General features: G+C 40.8%; 1 protein-coding gene across 1 annotated transcript; it reads left to right on the forward strand.

Moving 5' to 3' along the window:
• Positions 1–1,940: 1,940 nt before the first annotated feature.
• On the forward strand, positions 1,941–13,393 carry zmp:0000000760 (collagen alpha-1(IX) chain). Its single transcript, XM_056435936.1, has 26 exons — positions 1,941–2,019; positions 3,104–3,227; positions 4,090–4,483; positions 4,589–4,666; positions 4,750–4,842; positions 4,920–4,973; positions 7,048–7,101; positions 7,192–7,245; positions 7,319–7,372; positions 7,520–7,573; positions 7,654–7,707; positions 7,784–7,837; positions 8,104–8,157; positions 8,293–8,337; positions 8,423–8,476; positions 8,566–8,619; positions 8,713–8,766; positions 8,894–8,965; positions 9,051–9,086; positions 9,322–9,366; positions 9,474–9,506; positions 10,130–10,276; positions 10,705–10,881; positions 11,524–11,614; positions 12,533–12,610; positions 12,895–13,393. The coding sequence occupies exons 1-26, from the start codon at positions 1,941–1,943 to the stop codon at positions 13,095–13,097; spliced, it is 2,289 nt and encodes a 762-aa protein (XP_056291911.1). The 3' UTR covers positions 13,098–13,393.
• Positions 13,394–19,491: the final 6,098 nt, after the last annotated feature.

Below are 19,491 nucleotides of genomic sequence, written 5' to 3' on the forward strand. Positions count from 1 at the left end.
ATAAGTACTTCACTTTTGTTTTGAAGAAAATATGAGGACGTATTTCATGGGATATACAACTTGCTAATGAGGAATGAGTGACTATAATACATATACTGTATATTTTTTTGAAATCTTGGAGGCAATTATGGCCCTAAATCACATGTTTTGGGGCATTCTGAGGATTATTTAGGCATTTGGCCTTCAACTTCTTAATTCCTGACACTAAAAGCAGCTATCAACTGTACAGGACTGTCTCAGAAAATTAGAATATTGTGATGAAGTTCTTTATTTTCTGTAATGCAATTCAAAAAACAAAAATGTCATGCATTCTGGATTCATTACAAATCAACTGAAATATTGCAAGCCTTTTATTCTTTTAATATTGCTGATTATGGCTTACAGCTTAAGAAAACTCAAATATCCTATCTCTAAATATTAGAATATCATGAAAAAGTATACTAGTAGGGTATTAAACAAATCACTTGAATTGTCTAATTAACTCGAAACACCTGCAAGCCTTGACAAACACTCAGCTGTTATAAATCTTTTTTTTAACTTGGTCTGAGGAAATATGAAAATTTTATGAGATAGGATTTTAGAGTTTTCTTAAACTGTAAGCCATAATCAGCAATATTAAAAGAATAAAAGGCTTGCAATATTTCAGTTGATTTGTAATGAATCCAGAATGCATGACATTTTTGTTTTTTTAATTGCATTACAGAAAATAAAGAACTTTATCACAATATTCTAATTTTCTGAGACAGTCCTGTATATCTGTTATTCCGTTAGTAGTCTGGTTGCTCGATGCAGCATGGAGGTTTAGATTGAAAGCACTGTCTCTTCTGGCTGGAATGTTTGCAGAACATCTTGTATTTAGCTGTGACATACTACATCTTTCTCTCAGTGACACTCGGCAGATGTTAAAACACCGGCTTGAATGAACATCCACTAAATGTGACTGTTTTAAAAAGAAATTATTGATGTTTCTACAACTGCTGCAACAAAACTATATTTTGTTTCTAACTCCATCAGTTAGTAAAGACACAAAAGCTCCACACAGTTACTTTTATTGAGAGCTGCATTGTTTACAACTTTGCTGAAGCAGAGGCTGACTCTTCATCATTACTTGTATGATCTCCTTTTAATAGCTACATACAGGATATGTTCACCTGCATTGTCTTAATGTGATGACTCCTTTTGCGAGACCTGGAGTGACTGTAGGTGTAACTGGCCTATGAGAATCGACAGATCCCCTGGGGACCAAAGGGAGAGTGGCGCTCAGGTGTTAGGCTCGTCTGAGACCCAGAGCTCCTCGTTTGAATGGTCCTCCTGTTCACTGGGCCGGGATGGCACTTTAGAGTGGGATATATCCTCACACCAGGAACTGAAAAAGACCCGTCTGCAGGAGCCCTGGGACTTTCTTCTTCAGGAATATGTGAGTAATGAAGTATTTCTCTTGAATGTTGCATTTATTATTTGTTTTCTTTCATCTGGACATGAATAGGGGTTTTATATGATGTCAGGTTGCTAATCAAAAGGAGGATTATTTTGTGATTGGCGTAATTGTTTTTCACTATTTTGGTAAAGCTTGAGAATGATTGCATGGACAATTCAATTCAGTGGACACACTCTTATCATAACATAGGATGATTAACCTTGGTTAACAAAGAATTTATAATATTTATATAATTTTGTCTTTAAACATCTTAAAATGACAATTTCACCAGTTTTGATAAGATGAGGCCAATACATTTAACGTGACATTTTTTCTTTTTTTCTTCTTTCTAAATCTTTAAAATATATTCATAGAAATACTATTCAAACAAATGTGAGTGACTGACTACTATGTAACAACATACTGTTAACTCATATCTCAGTTAATCTGATTTCTTGAATTACTAATTTCTTGAATTGTTGTACTGCAGGCACGCCTAACCCCCGACTACAACAAATATAAAATGCCAGCCTCAAAAGAAATGCTGGTGTTTGCAGCACTTTTTGCCTTCTTCAGACTGACCCAATGTCAAAAGTTGCCAAGTAAGTTTACATTTTCTTTCCATACTTATTTGATGACTACAACATATTTTACACTATAAAAAGTAACACCAACGCTGGATTATTTCCAAAACAATACACTGTTTATGTACAGTTGGACTTGTTAAACCTGCTGTCGCTATCTTTGCCAGCGCACCCTTATTAGCTCTTTACATGTTTAATAAATGTAGCATATAAAACAGAATTGAAAATAATTACAGACACTAATTATCTGCAGTGACTACAGTTTTCCAGGCTGAACAGTGTACTACAGCATCATGAGCAGCAGGTGTCGGTGTTTGTCAGTTCAGAGTCCGTTGTTCGCCTTCACAACAGTCAACCCAGTATCATGATTCTTGCTCCCAATGCCTGTGTGGACACTAAGAGGTCAAGAGATCACCCTGGGGTTAAGCTGTGTCCATAAACCTTTAAAGCACAGAGTCTCCATATAGTCTGCCTGTTCCCATAAATACATTTTACCCATGGCGTCCACAGATAAAATGTACAGAAATAGTTTCAGCAGTGCTGAGAAATACTAATCCCAGTAATATGTTCAATGTAAACGGCTGTGACTTTTAACATTGCTTTATTTCGCTCTGCTGGTATATTGACTGTAATACATGGAAGTGAAACAATGAGTCACGCCTGCAGAGTTAAGACACAGAGAGGTGACTTGTTAACATGCAACAGTAAGAGGTATCACGTTTTTCTTTGTCATAGATTAGTTTGTTTTGTTATTTTCTACTTCAGTCTTAATATTTGTGATCATAGTCTTTCAACAGCTCTCACAGACACGTTAACCTTACAGGAAACACCACCGCCAAGCTAATCTCTTTCAAGCTGCGGCATGAATGAAGCGTCCTGTGTTTAGAACTCTGAAGCCAAATCCACTAAATCTAATAAACAGCCTCTTCTTGTTAATGGGTTTCTTAAATGAGCTAATTCTACCTGTGAACAGATGGAATTTATAATGACAATGAGTAATCATTTCAAAAGAATCAGTGATATCAGCGATTTAGAAGTCGTGCTGCACCTTTGATGCTAAATCGTTGTGATGTCAAACTGAGCTCAGTGTTTGTGCTGTGAGGTTTTGATCTGCTGGAGGAGTTTCATGTGCCTGAGTCGAGAGGAGTGAGAAGAGTGAACGGTTCTCAACCTGAGGCGGTGGCCTACCGCATCAACCCCTCTATCCACCTCCGGAGGACCACGAGGTAGAGTATTAGACTGCCAGAGCCCGTTTATTTCTAATGAAGCTGATGAAGGAATAACTTAACACCGCCTGAAATGTTAGTTTTTACTGATCTAACGTAGTTTACCTTCTCACCTGGCTGCAGTGTTATAGAAGTGTACTCCAGGGTGTGTTAGTGTAATACACTGTGACAACTGCTTAGTTTTGTGTATTATAGGATCCGCATTAGGAGTACACTAAACGGACAGCAATTCATCTTGGGACCTACATTAAACAGTACAGTCAATAGAAAATATAGACATATTTTTAAGAATAAGAATAATAACAATGAAAAACATACTGATGACTCTCATCACAGCTCCCAGTAAATTCCCATATGCTGGGTTTGGTCACAAACAAAGCGCACCATCAGCGTTGCAGCCAGTGGTCAGACGCTTGAAACTATCCACCGGAGTTGCAGCACAATAATGCATTTCAGACTAATAAATGACTCTTTAAAGCTAAATTGTGACATGCAAGCATTTTATTTTGACCATGTTCAAATGCTGAGAGCTCAAAGCAGCCTCACAGAGCTGCTGCAGGGCGGTGGACTCTCTGCTTTGTTTATCACTGAACTCTCAAACCCCTTTGCAGTGAATGCAGCGCGGCCTACAGATCCTGAATGTTTACCTCGATTTAAGTGGACATGTGCTTTGTTCAAACTAAATAAACAAAGACTGGCCATCTGATGAATACTGCATCATTACATAAAAAATAAAAAAAAGTTACAAAGAAATATGTCACATGCTGAAGTTGAATATAAAGTCCAAGCAGCTCTGTTTCTGTTGTTGTTCTTATACAAATGAAAGCCCCCAGCTCTCTAAACCCCGACCCTTCTGCCACAGCGATGTGTATCCAGGTGGACTTCCCTCCGACTACTCTGTCATCGCAACATTTAAGGTGACCAAAGACACTGCCAAGAAATCCTGGGACCTGTGGCAGGTCAGTGACCCGAAGGGTCGGAAGCAAGTTGGCCTGCGTTTCCAGGGTGACACGCGCTCTTTAGACTTCTTCTCCACAAGCCCCCATGGGAGCCAGATGCTGAGGACCTTCCATGGCGTGGAACAGCTTTTTGATGGAGACTGGCACAAGTTGGCACTGAGTGTGAAGGGCAGCCAGGTGAAGCTGCTTATAGACTGTGAAGAGGTCCGCGTGGAGTCCATTGATGAGCCGAGGCCAGTCATCCACCGAGGGTACACCTCCATCGTTAAGCGGGCTGCAGGAGACCGCTCTGTGTCTGTAAGTTCACAGCTTGGATAAATATATATATTATAAATATTGTTTTAACTTCCTTTGATTTAGGATATCATTTTGTCTCTCACATTATCTCCTGTCTTTTTCCAGGTGGACCTCCAGCAGATGAAGGTGTCATGTGACCCAGAGCAGGCTTATTCAGAGGGCTGCTGTGAGCTTTCCAGTGTGGTGAGTCAGTTCCAACATGGTTTCACTCTCTCTGTTGGAGACGTGTTTTTGGTTGTAATACCTTTGTCTTGCCTTTGTTGCAGTGTGGAGGCTACGCGGAGATCGGCCTCACTGGAAGAGCGCCTTGCAAATGCATGCACGGACAGCCTGGCATTCAAGGACCTCCAGGACCAAAGGTTAACAAACCTGTACAGTGAATATTGGCTGACCATCCTCAAGTTGAATCTGTGTTGACATATTTATTCCTCTGCAGGGTCACATAGGTTTTCCAGGAAAAGCCGGAGACCAAGGAAGACACGGAAACTGGGTAATCACATTTATTAAATGCCTCTCAGCCATGCGAATATCAACTCTAGTTTTACACCGGTTGAATGGTGTTCACTCGTCCTACGGGCGTTAGCAGCATCCCCTTCTTCTTGCTGTACAATAAATAGTTCAACTGAATTATGGGTCATCGACAAAGTAGACAGAGTGGCAAAGCTGTGGAAAATGGCAACAGAAGTACAACTGAGACCCGACAGGATGGAAACAGATCTGGAAGCAGAGGCGCTTGGCGATAGTAAACATAGAGGTTCCTTTCAAAGTTTAAAAACTCATGTCCGCTTTGCAAAAGATTTAGGGGGAAGCCAAGGTAAACACACAATGATACGGATGTGACAATACATTTGTTTTTGTCATTCTGAAATTGCCATTTGCATCTTAAAACAGAGCCCGGCCTGTTGGGAAGATACGATTTAACGGGAACTGGAACGAGATCACAGGATTTGTAATGGTTTTGCGTTTCCATTTGGAAGACACTGAGCAAAATGTAATGAATCCCACACACACAGGAACACCAGGCAGTTGGGCAATAACTCTACCCCCCCAGTGTCTGCTAATGAGTAGCGTTAGTGTGCTTTACTAGTTTGTGAAATGTTTCTCTTTAATGTTTTTATTTGTGTGGATTAATTCCCTTACAGGAAGATCAAGTTATAAAAAGAGATGTTTGACAAAAAGCTAAAAAACAAAGTATTCTGCTGCAGGAGCCAGTTACTCACGCATCAATGAAGGAACAAATACATTCACGTTTGTGGCCTGTTGACGTGAATTTTTCCACTTTAAATTTATGACTTGTTCATCTCATCATGCTTAGCAGTCGGTGTTATGTTGGAACCGATCTGAGTGTAGAGAGAACATGTGCTTAAAGAAGGAGCATTATTTTGTATACGTATGTGATCGTTTGGCATTTAACATGCCCTTTGCACTCAAGGAAATCCCCCATGCTGCCTGAGCAAACACATGTACGCCTCCAGACCCACGTTCATTCAGAGCACATTTCCAGAGCTGTACACGCTACATATTCATGTCCTGAGTAGCAGCTGTAGCTCATCTGGGAGTAAACATCTGTCTTATGTAACTCGTTAGAGTTTTGACTTCTTGCCAGCATGTGAATCCCAGAGCCCCAACATGTTTACCTCCTCTCCTGCTAGCATCCAAGGAGGGCATTTCCTGGCACAGTTATATGAACGCTCCATCTCAGGTGGTGGGTGGTCCTTTGTCCGTCAGAGCTATACTGCCTTCAAACATTGTAAAGTTCACGGCTGTGCCTCACGCCGCACTGTCGGCCATCTCTGAGGTTAACCTTCGCCTAGCTGACTCTGCTTAAAGTTAGGCGTGGTGGTCAAATAAACCGACAACACAAAGGCATCCTGGAACTTGTTTAATCTCTTTGTTGACTCAGGGAAATACTGCCAACAGGGAAACACTTTTCCTTGTACAACTGAGGAAGTCAGCATCTGTATTAACAATACAGTCGGGCGCATTTTGTTATACTTATGACTTATGTTTCCCAAAATCCTGGTGAACATGCTTGGGTTTTTCCCCCCGCTAATGTTAGTGTCCCTGAAACTTAACTATGGCATGCTTTAGAATCTTTTAGAATTTATAGGAAACGTTTTAGAAATACACACAGACAATCAATACCATTGTCATCTGTGCTGGCTCCAGCCGTGAGATGGTTGGCTTAGCTTAGTCCAACGACTGGAGGCAGAGAGACCCCTTTGGAAGTGAACAGAACCAGGCCAGTTTAAATCCCTCCTGTTCCCAGTCTTAATGGTAAACTAAGCTAATCTCTCCTGGCCTGAGCATCATATATGCAACCTTGAGAGTGCTTCTTTTGTTCACGTTCTGTCTCGCCAAAATGACTGCAGAAAAAATCCGCTACAAATTTGTGGGCATTTGACTAGATTAGAAAATGTCTGAACAGTTCCAGAAGTCAATAGTGAGTTTCTCTCTAGAAACAGGGGTTAACATTTTGTATTTTACCGTTATTTCTCGAGATGGTCGATTCACAAAGAAAAAGCGTCAGTCTTGCTTGAGATTGAGTAAAACATGTCTTGCAGGGTATCCGGGGAAACACAGGAGACTATGGCAACATTGGCGAGTCCGGCCAGAAGGTAAGATCTGCCATTCTGCTCCCACCAGGGTTACACTTCAGTGTGCCTCGTTCTCAGAGCGCATTAATGCAACCTCACACATGTCCTCAGGGTGAAGAAGGAATCCAAGGCGAGAACGGAATGAGAGGACTCTGGGGCCAAATGGTAATTCATCCCACTCAGATAGATCATTTTATTTATATCAAAACTCTGTATTAATGGCATGTTGTGTTAACAGGGAGACAGAGGTCCTCAGGGTCTGAAGGGATTAACAGGGGCAGCGGGCTTCAAGGTAAACTCCTGCACTGACTCAGGGTTTAATTAGACCTCTTTCATTATGCAGCCAACTCATGAAGTTACAGCTTTTTCATTGGACTTGTGTTCAGTTTGCTCAACTTTATGGATAACCCTTAATGTTGGCATTCTGACCAATTTAAAGGGAGTACGTGGACCACATGGAGACATCGGAGAGACGGGAAACCAGAGAGACGTTGTGAGTTAACCTTGCAGACACAGTGGTAAGCCCCTTCGCAAGGTCTTTATTGTATTAATAACATGCTGGCTTCCTCAAAGGGTGCTCAAGGCAACACAGGACACGAAGGGATTCCCGGGTTTCAAGGAGTTAAGGTATACATATTTTCTTTTCTGTCTTATTTTTATTCTAGACATTGTGATTGAATTCCATCATGCTTGCGTTTTCTAGGGAGAGAAGGGGACCACTGGTGTAACAGCGAGCGCTGGGCCCAGAGGAAAGCAGGTTGGTGGTTGTCCGTTCAATAATCCAGGATGAAACACTCTTCATTATCTGTCCTCAACATTCAAAATTCCCTCATGTGAGCACAGAGAGCCAGAGAATTATTGTTAATGTGATAAAACATTGGAAAAGTGTTTTTGGCTTACACAAGTTAATGTGGCTGGATTTTGGTTGAGATCTGAGGATCTTAAGTGTATCAACATGAGTTGGTGAGTCACTGTGTTGCATCAAATGTGTAACTTATGATGCTTTAAATGATGATTTGACAGGGTATTGTGGGAGATGCTGGAGAGAGGGGAGGCGCTGGAGAGAAGGGGCAGCCTGTATGTATCACAAATTACTCACATTGCCATAAAAATCACGCGTTCATATTTGTTCAATTTGATTTTCATAAATATCATTTAAAAAAAGCTTTTTATTAACGGTTGTGTTTCTTTGTCTGAACTTGTAAAAACTAGGGGATCCATGGACCTGTGGGCAGAGGTGGCTCCATCGGCCCGAAGGTGATTCACTGCTGACATACCTGAGTGCTCTCTTACACCCCCGAAACCATGTGTCTGTTTTATAATTAGGATATTGTCTTCCTAGGGCATTGTGGGAGATCCGGGCCTAGCAGGCAGAGATGGTGATCTAGGAATAGAGGTATTGGGTTCTGCTGATCACAATATCTTACTAATGGAGTTCACAAGCAGTGCAATGGTGGTATGTGAAGTGTTATCTATTCCCCACAGGCTTATCAAGGGCCACAAGGTGTCAGTGGAAAACTTGGACAAAGTGGATCAAAGGTAACTTGCCGTTATGGTTTGTTTTTGTAAATAAATGTGTACAATTGAGTTGTTTTCGTCAGATACATTTCTTGTGGTTTATGTCTCTCACAGGGAGAGAAAGGCACCCTCGGGCCTGCAGGAGAAATGGGTCCCCAAGGCCGAACTGTAAGTCACTTTTTCAGAAGTCAAGCACATAATACCTTTTGTACGTAAAGTATTTGCCATCTTAAAGGAAGACAACAAAGAATAAAGCAGTCCCTTAGGTTGGTTTAATAAATGTGTTATTCTCGAGGGCCCAAGAGGTTACAAGGGTTCTGCTGGGATGCCAGGAAGACCTGGATTTATTGGCCCACCGGGACCGACTGTAAGTGTTCCAGACAAATTTTTGTAAGTCTTCCAAACACCAGTTAATTTCTCTCAGGCCTCTGAACCATGTCATCTCTCCACAGGGACATGTGGGTGTGCCTGGAAAACAAGGGTCCAAGGTATCTTCATCCATTACCCATAAAAAATTGAATGACATCAAAATCAACATTTAGTGACACAAATAGATATTCTAGAAATATGTCCTGGTTCATGACCTGCATACAAACAGGATCTGCAAATCAGAGAATTTAAAGATGTATGGTGTCCTACCTTACATTATTACTATTAGATTAACTTCAAATATATCAAATATTTGCTTCTAAATATACTTTATTTTGTATTTGCCTTGCGCAGGGTGATATCGGAATACAGGGAATCCAAGATGTGAAAGGTGGCCAGGTACTACCTACAAATGTTCCATCCTCTCTGCTCATCATTACATATGATTGATTACTTTGAGGTTGCTGTTTTGTGTGGCCAAAGCTAACATCAACTCTTTTTTTAAGGGGGGAAAAGGAGCCAAGGGCCCAAAAGGAAAGGTGAGCTGTGGTTCTTTTGTCAGAGCTGCATTGACACATATAATATTTCTGGAACATACTAGCACTCAAAAGTCTTGGTACACCCTGTCTCCTTCCCTTGAGTAATACGTATGAGCTGAGAGACGTCGAGTGAGTAGCTTGGCTGTGATGGGTCACCAAATAGAGACGACATGTGGGTCTGGGCTTTGTAATATTACAATATTCCTGCCAGACTTCCAACTTTTCATTCTATATTCATCACATTCTCTCTTTGCAAACTGAATAGTCTGAAAATTCTAACATCAATCCATCAAAATTAAATTACAGGCATATTAAGAGATGTGATAAGGGCAGTGACACCTGCAATTCCACCAAAATGAAAATGTACATTTTGTTTGTGCATTTGTGTATGTTTCTACAATTGCAGGTTTTGCATTTTTACATCTTTATAATTTGCTTGTACCACTGATATTCTGTTACTTGCTAGATTGCTTCTCTGTCTATGTGACTCTGTTAGTTACTATGTTTTATTATTCCCATTCATATGACCCAATAAACATTTTAAGCTGTTACTGCTTTCAATAACAATTGTGTCCATGTTGAACAAATATCTCATTGTATTCTGATGGATGCACTGCCTCTAGGTTGGAGACAGGGCTGTGCAGGGTCCTCAGGGAGGTCGGGGGAGGCGCGGCCCGGCGGGCCCACCTGGACAATCGGGTCCTGTCGGAGTCAAGGGGGTTCGAGGTGAAGGAGGACTCGCTGGCTTTCAGGGGCCCCCGGGTCCACCAGTAAGTTTAATCAAGCCTGTTTGTTTAATGTGACACATTACTGAGCTACGATTTCATAGTACTGCTCTTCAGTCTCTACTATAATTAACACTTCATCTATCTGTGACTGATGGCACAGAAACAGCAGCGGTGTATACATTTCCAGACTGGCACACACACGGTGTTTAGTTACAACTGTGGTGTCAAAAGCCCATTTAAAGAGTTCTATATTAGCCTGTAGTTATACGTCACTCACAGCAAGGGTTTCATTTAGTGTGGCTAATAATCCATAATGAGCCTCAGGAAATATTGCTGGCTTCGGTTCTTCATTGTATTGCCTTTGAGAGGCAGCCATTGGCCCAGCATACCCCATCCTGTAACACCGCTTATTACATGTCCCACAGTTGGGTCCCTTCCAGTGATGGATGTGGTAATGATTTGTCACACAGGGCCCGACCCTCCATGCTCAACACGTGATCGAGGTTTGTAAGAGAGTGATCCTGGAGCAGATGTCCACCTTTGCCAACTCAGTGAAGAGGACTTGTGCTGCAGTCTGTCCTCTGTATGGGGACGTGCCCATGGGGGCCCCCGGTCCCATTGGACAGAAAGGACCGCCCGGACCTCCTGTGAGTTTTACTGTTTGGGATTTCATTGTTCAAGGTGAATCCGGCTGCAACCATCATTGCTTTGGGTTCCACCTCCTCTTTTTAGGACCTTTAGCTGAGACACGTTGCCGGAGTGCAGAACATTCTCCATACATTGTTCTCCTTTGTCCCTCTGAGTCAAATGCGAACACATTGCAAGGGTCTGGACTGGACGACGGGGGCTGAAGTATTTGGCAGAAAAGCTTGGAATGAAAACATTACGGTTTTCCACGTCCCCATGAGGACAGATAGAGTCACAGACTAGACACTTGGTCTGTGTTGAATATTATTTGGAGAGTATCAAAGGCTGTCTTTGGATTGGAAAGACGTTTCCACATTATTATACAAAGTAGAACCAATTCATGATCTACAACTTCTTTTATGACAATGCTGATAAATGCTCTATATACAACATATTCTACTATATTAGTTTATGGCCCATAAGCCTCATGTTGTGGCATTTAATGACAACACATGAACTGTGATGTATAGCGTACAAAGTTTTTTTGTGAAACCTAAATTGACCACTTGAAAGGAGCAACTGGGAAGAAAAACAAGGTAGCAAGATTTACACAGTAACTTAAAAAGATTAACGATGTATTTTCCTACTGATGATGTTGTCAGGGTAACCCTGGTAATGAGGGTGTTGATGGAGAAGCGGGCCTGCCGGGATTCTACGGAGAAGCCGGGGAACTGGGCCGAAAAGGAGAAACAGGTGCGAAAAACAAACCTGACAGATTGTTTTGAGGAAGAACAAGTGGTGGAAAAACTCTTTGGATCCTGATGTACTTGAAGCTGCCTTGATTTCTGCTGGCCACTTTGTGATAGGAGAACAAGCTGTAAACATATCACTGACATATTATGACCTATTTACACCTATTTACACATCCAGCAGACATGGAACAACATTACACTCTCTCTCTCTGGCAATCTGATGAACTGTTTTTGACTGAATCCTCCACTATGTTTACTTGCTAGAAGCTAATTATTCTGTCTGCTGTTTAGTGCTGAGCAGCTAGAGAAGTAAGACGTGAGTAAACAGGCACTGATACGCATGGTAGCGCTGACGGGAACTGCAGTCGGGGGATATTTCTCTGTGGGTCATATATTCAATATATATATATATATATATATATATATACATACATGAAAGTAAAGGGCCAGTCAAGTCAGAATCCAGTCAAGGTTTTTGACTTCTTCTCCTTCTGTTATTTCCACCAATGGAAAGAACAGACTAAATATACCTTTCATCATGAACTGCATTTTACTAAACTGCCGAATCAAATATTGTAAAGCTGGTATAGGCTAATTCGTAAATTTGCGGTCCTCATTTATGGTTAGAGAGGCCTGAGCGTTATGTCACACGCATGCCACATTCCTGTGCCAAGTCAATGAAATTAAAGAATATTAACAAGGTGTTTTTAAACATTTATTTAACAATGATCTCAGTAACACATATGGTTTTTAATCAACATGTATGTGTTCTTCACTGGAGCTCACACCTGGGGGAATGGCACTTTGGCCATTCTGCTGTCTAGACCAATGTGTGTCTGTGGGTGTGTGTGTGTGTGTGTGTGTGTGTGTGTGTGTGTGTGTGTGTGTGTGTGTGTATGTGTGTATTTGTGGCTTGCAGGTGACAAAGGAGAGAAAGGTGATAAAGGGCCCAAGGGTCATGGCCTACTTGGCTACTTTGGAGACCAGGGACCAACGGGTAAATTATTTTCCAATTATAAAATACTTAATGCAATACTCTTGTTTGATGTATTGGTTAATAAAATGAGCCTCAATAGATGTCCTCATCTGGGTCTGTATGTCATTTTACAAACTATATTCAGCTTAGTGAGTTGTGACTGTAAGGGTGTGATATTTACCAAAAAAGAAGAAGGAAATTCTCTGTAAATTCTCTGTTTTCGGAATCTGTGAAATAGTCTTAGTCAGCTCAGCGAGCAGACAGAGAGGCCTGGAGACTAAACAACGCGTTTGCCCCGATCGCAGGTCAGCGTGGACGTTCTGGCCGAGCCTTTAACGGCCAGCCAGGGAAGCAGGGCGAGAGGGGACACGTGGGCCGGCCTGGACTCGGGGGCCACGCGGGTCTCAGAGGAGCTCCAGGTGTCTGCCTCACCTCTGGGTGTGCTCAGCTCAACCCCACCAGCGGGACCCCTCAGCCAGCACCCCGGAGGTTGAGGAATCGTCCATAGAGGAAAGAAAAGTGGACGCTGAATTGAATTTTGAGCCCAAAGAAGGAAATCATGGTTTTTTGTTTATATGTATGTTTGTTCAAATCAATGGAAATGTCCATGTAAATATGCACTTCTGGGAACAGTTTGATCTACAAGTTTACCGAAGACAACGCCGATGTGATTTGAAGAGTGGTAACAAAATATATGTGTATAAAAAGGCTGTCTGCATTTTTATTCAGCTTTATTTTATCTGATTTCACAAGTCTGAGTTGTCTTTAAACTTCTGTTCTTTATAATAAAAAATTAAAAAATTATACTTGTGTTTTCTAAACCATTGTGTGAAAGCCTTATTTAGGCTCATGATCTCAGTTATAAATAGAATATCAGAATCACAATTGTTTGTTTGCCAAGTACGGTGAACATTGACTCAGTGAAAGGTGCATAACAATACACAGAGGTAGAATAAAACAATACAAATGTAATAAAAACAATAAACATATGTTTAAATATGTTAAACCGATAACGGTTTTAAAATGAGTATATATTTTAAAAAGAAAAGATCTGCAAGGATATTTAAAATTGTCCTGGGGATGTGAGAGTCAGAGTGTCAGGTTCTTGTCGCGGGGTGAGTCTCAGGCACAGAGAAACAGGCAGGGCTCAACGTAAATAACAAATAGCGCTCTTTAATGAGGCAAAAGTTTACAAAAAAACAACAAGGTCCAAAAAGGGGCAGGCAGAGGATCAGCGGTCAGGGCAGGCAGGCAAGGTCAGAACAGGCAGAATATACGCTAACAAGAAAGACTATGGCCAAAAGACACAGAACTATAGACGACAATTCAACCGGAGACAAGTGAAAGACTGACACAATATATAGGGGGGGGGGAAACAGGTGTACGACATCAGACAGTAACGAGACAAGAGTGGCTGAGGGCAGGTGCAGGGAATGAAACAATCAAGACAGAGGAGACACAGGAGAAACAGAACAGGGTGTTACACAGAGTCAGTTAGTGTTTTACTTACTGTTATTTGAAATATATAACTAAATAACTTGTTTATGTAACACAGTAAATATAGACTAAACTTTCTCTTAAAGCCCCCAAATGTAGGATTTGAAAAGTTATAAATGCCACCCTATGTTAAACAGCATTGTATCCAGCTTCTGGATCTGTGGAGTGATTTTAGTGTTGCGGTTACATTCTGTGTTGCAGTATCACATGACGCGTACTTGCACAACAATATTTGTTTGCATTAACAATCATTACTGTTGGAATGGTTTAAAAAATGGAATACAATTGTCTGAGTGCCACAACGACCCCCAAATCACTCTTTGTATTATCAGAAATACAGGACTGTCTCAGAAAATTAGAATATTGTGATGAAGTTCTTTATTTTCTGCAATGCAATTAAAAAAACAAAAATGTCATGCATTCTGGATTCATTACAAATCAACTGAAATATTGCAAGCCTTTTATTCTTTTAATATGGCTGATTATGGCTTACAGCTTAAGAAAACTCAAATATCCTATCTCTAAATATTAAAATATCATGAAAAAGTATACTAGTAGGGTATTAAACAAATCACTTGAATTGTCTAATTAACTCGAAACACCTGCAAGGGTTTCCTGAGCCTTGACAAACACTCAGCTGTTATAATTCTTTTTTTTTACTTGGTCTGAGGAAATATTAAAATTTTATGAGATAGGATTTTAGAGTTTTCTTAAGCTGTAAGCCATAATCAGCAATATTAAAAGAATAAAAGGCTTGCAATATTTCAGTTGATTTGTAATGAATCCAGAATGCATGACATTTTTGTTTTTTTAATTGCATTACAGAAAATAAAGAACTTCATCACAATATTCTAATTTTCTGAGACAGTCCTGTATATCCATGTGGTGTAATAACAGTCTAGAGGGGCCTTCTCAGTATATACATATTTTCATTCATGTGAAAAGTTAACTAGTATGTTAGCTAGCTAGGTCACAAAGAAGGCCTCTAATGTGCATGCTCTAAAAATACATGCGGCTAAATAACTTTGTTGGTGGATGCAGCCAATGAGCAACTTCCAGTGAGATTTCTTCAGACTCACTATTCACTATTTTGAGATCGGGGATGCAACAGTGTGCAGATAATAGAATTAGGGAAGATTTAAATATGTCTATACATGCAGACGGTTTGATAATCATTGATTTATGCTGATCTCAATTGTGTTTCATTGGATTGCAAGAATTATACATGAATTTATTATTATGAGTTCACAGTAAACAGTAGAACTTTATGACCTAGAACCTGTGCTTGTGCTTCTCTGAGACGTTGTTGTAGCAATGAAAAACAAACAGTGCTCGGCAGATTCTGTTGTAGCGCCGTTGCTTCACAGCGACACAGAGCCGGTTTGATTCCTGGCCTGTGACTACTTTCCAGCTGAAAAACCTGCCGGTCAAGTGGAATGGAGATGTGCCGCGTGTGTCTCTCCGTGTTAGCTGTGCAACGGGCCAACGCCCTGTCCAGAGCTCTGTGATCCATGTATGCTGAGGGAGAAAGGACTTACAGAGATGAGAACAAATAATGATGGTTTTCCACAGCTCTAGTCTAATGGAGAAACACTTCTAATGGGAGAAACGCCTGTGGCTCTTCTCAGGGTCTCTCCTGGCCCACATTTGTTTCCTCTGAGAAGCCCATCGACTGGAGATCGTCATCCCCCCCACCCCATCCCATCCCCACACACAAACACCCACCACCACAGTGACTGCAGCATCATGTGTGCCTTGCTGCTCTGGATCACCTCTGTCATGGAAACTATTACTAATCCACGATTATCCTCTGATTTTTCTTTCTGGGCTCAACCACTTGCTTTAGACATGCTCAATATTTATCTCTGCGGCAAACCATACAAGTGATCAAGATAAATACGGCTTAATGCATGTGAGCTGATTAAATCGACCCAGGACGGTTGAGCTTCAAAGGCATGGCTCACAATCTGAGGTTATTACAGAGAGAGGGTTTATGTGGTCCACAGGCAGGTCTTTACAAAGTTTCAGAGGAACTCCAAGGCACTGTAAATGTTAGTTGATGTAAGCAATGAGCTAAATGTGTTTTCTAACAGTGACAGGGATAAATACACACACAAATATATATGTGTGTGTATATTTATGTATACACATACATGCTATATGCTCAAATGTAGATTTTATTATATATTCAGACATGAGCATTTTCTGGTTAATCTGATTCCTTATTATTGTGTATGTATAATTGCGTGTTCGTTTTAATAATTGTATTAATTTAGTTGATCAGCAGACTTAAAACTGATCTCTCAGTTATAAAACATTCGGAGGTTGAGTTCTGTACAAAGATGTTCTCTCATGATTATCTGTGAAAAGGCCTTTATTCATTTGGCCAGAGGCTGTTGGGACATAACATGGGAGCAGTAGCTAACTTGCAGCTATAAATAGCCAAATAGAAAAGAGGCTTTCAAGAAGTTTTCATCTGTCTTTTTCCCCACATGATTAACTGAGGGCAAATGTGTTTGTTGTCATCAGTTGTGTGGAGTTAAATGGGAAACATTTAAAGCTCTTTGGCATTACTGCACCGGTGTGTCGATGTTTTTCATCGTGGCAACACGTTATCGGAGACCATGTGTTATACACCATTCACACAAAACCATGTGGGATGCACAAACTACGATGCTATGGTGCAATGTTCCTTCCTGGCCTTTGGTTCCCAACATAGAGCTTGAGACCACAATAGAGGTTTAAAAAAAAAAAAAAAAAGTAACTTCTTCCTTTTTTTAAACACTGGCTGGTTTTACCTCTCTGTAACTCATGGACTAAAGTAGGCACCGCCTTGTATCAAGTCTTGGAGCCTGTACCAATACACAAGAAAATATTTTGGAGGCCATAACTGTGCTTGAGGTAGTAATGTTATGTGCCCATACTATAAAAAATAAACTGAGCTCATAGCCTTGTTAGGATTTACAAAAGTTGATAATAGCTGTTTTGTTCTGGAAGCCGACTTCAATACTTAGAAAGTGCAGTTACACGTATTATGGAAAGAAATGATTTCACCTGTTCCCAAAAGATAATGAGCTGTATATTTTGACCTAATTAGCAAGTTTCAAAACTGTCTTTACATGTATTTAATTTACTCGATCATACTGTGGCAATTCATTTCAATGACAGAAGATTTGCTTCAGTTATCTTCAAATACAAAGTGTGCAATAGAAACACTGTGGTCTGTTCTCCTCTCATGGGTCTAATTAGCCAAGCATATGTATTACGCAATCTTGATCAGCTTACCGCTAAATGTAATTAATGTCAAATGTCCAGATATTTACACAGTCCACAGCCATATTGATCAATGTGTAACAATTTGAGTTATTGAAGGAAAATAAGCACGGGGACTTTCTGGGTTTCCTTCATGTTGGTTACAAACCAGAGACCGGTGCATGGAGACAGAAGATTAGTCAGCATGGGAAAGTCCACTCTTTCAACAACTCAGCTTTTGCTCCAGCAGAGTGTGCTGAGGCTCAGGGTCAACAAGGATGTCCAAACCATGGCTGCTTAATCAGCACCAGATGGTGTCGGATGACATCTTGAGCACTTTTATTTTATCTACTTTAATATTTTTACTTAAAAGGGATCATGTACAGTTTAAACATAAATATCACAATTTGATGCACTGTACCAGATTGTAGCTACAGCTAATTTGCACCTGTAGTCCCTTGACAGACTATAAGAAACATAAAACAATGGCAAACAGTACAGGATAAGACACAATACAACGTACAATCTGTACACGTACGACATCCCTGTCCCAGGACATCACATTGGATCAGGAAAAACTCCCAAAAAATATAAAAAACGCTCCAATGTTTATCATACCCAGAAGATGTCATATACGTCAGATTTTCATCTTTCCGATAGTTCTCTTACATCAGAAAAAACAACCAATCTAAGCTAAAAATTGTGATATTGATATTTTATTCATGTCTCATTTATAATATAAATAGATGATTCTGTTATTGTTAGTCGGCTCCGGTGCGATAAGACCAGCCCCGGTCCGATTATCCACGACTTTGTGAAGTGGTGTGAGGACTCCTGTCTTCAATTAAACATATCTAAAACCAGAGATATGATAATTGATTTTAGAAAACGTTCCCACACACATGAGGTCGTATACATTTAACGACCTTTACGAAGGGTCGGACTGTAAAATGTGTGAAATCGTACAAATATCTTCGAAAAATTACTAACCCCAAACTGAATTGTTATGCAAACTGTGAAGCCGTATGCAGAAAGGGGCACCTGCGTTTGTTTTGTTTGAGGAAACTGTCATATTTCCACATTGACAAAACCATGATGACCTTAGTTTATCGTGCTTTTATCGAATCAATTTTGATCTTTTTCTTTGGTGGCATGGTTTGGAGGCTGCGGTGGCTGGGGCGTGGTTAGGCTCTGCTGTGGAGGGGAGTGGGGGAGTGGCACAGGGAACATGTGCTGGGAAGAGGCCTAATTGGCATCAGCTGCAGTGGATCAGACGGTTAGTGTCCCTTTGAGGTGGGATAGGGAAGGAGGCTCCAGAGGAGAGCAGCGGCACAGTCTGCAGTCAAATAAAGGATATTACGAAATAACACTGAGTGTGTTCATCCTTTGGTGCTGGGGGGGAGAAACCTGCATGTGACAGCCAAGAAGCTGTTTCAGAGGCCTGACTTTAAAGAAACTCTCCACATCAGATTGTGCAATGGTCTAGCAGGCGGATTGGTCCCGGCTAAGCCAAGAGTCCCTGAACACCACACAGTTACGACTCCCACCCTTTGCACAGTGGAATTTCAGTTTCTTCCTTCTAGACGGAGGTATTTAGTACCAGGTGAACAAACTAGAATTTTAACAGTGTACTGATTTATGGCTGTGTATACTTTTATCATCATGTCTGTGTTGTTGTCTATGTTGATTGTAATGTGTGTCGAAATGAATGCCTCACTTTCCATTGCAAACCAAGTCTACCTACGGGTAGTGACCTGAACCTGAACCGGCACCTGTTTAAAGTAATCAGGTACTGTAAAAAGCATTAACTTCTGCTGGGAAGCCATGATTGATTTAGCTGAGACCAAAAAACTCAAGACAAAAATTCCGTAAATCTTTGAGGGAACTGCATGCTGCGGAGCAGAGTGCATTGATGAGAGGACAGGAGAGGCTGGAAGTATGTTGTAAACATCTGAATAACTCGCTATGCATAACATGTGGAGCCTCCATTTCTCCCCCCAGCATTGGTAAGACTTGTAGACACTTATTTAAATGTTGGATGTAGAGTCCATTGTTTGCCAATCTTTGTCAAATAAATTATCAAAGAAATTCGACTTGCATTTTTGATTTTTTATGGTTTGTGGCATGGTAACTTTGTGATACAGCACAGTTTT

The sequence above is a fragment of the Pseudoliparis swirei genome, chromosome 17, assembly GCF_029220125.1.
Source record: "Pseudoliparis swirei isolate HS2019 ecotype Mariana Trench chromosome 17, NWPU_hadal_v1, whole genome shotgun sequence".
Taxonomy (NCBI): domain Eukaryota; kingdom Metazoa; phylum Chordata; class Actinopteri; order Perciformes; family Liparidae; genus Pseudoliparis; species Pseudoliparis swirei.

Coding starts and splice junctions, on each gene's coding strand:
- zmp:0000000760 (XM_056435936.1), top strand. CDS start 1,941: ATGCCAGCCTCAAAAGAAATGCTGGTGTTTGCAGCACTTTTTGCCTTC. Junction 2,020..3,103: donor CCAATGTCAAAAGTTGCCAA/GTAAGTTTACAT, acceptor TTGTGCTGTGAG/GTTTTGATCTGCTGGAGGAG. Junction 12,611..12,894: donor TGGAGACCAGGGACCAACGG/GTAAATTATTTT, acceptor CCCCGATCGCAG/GTCAGCGTGGACGTTCTGGC.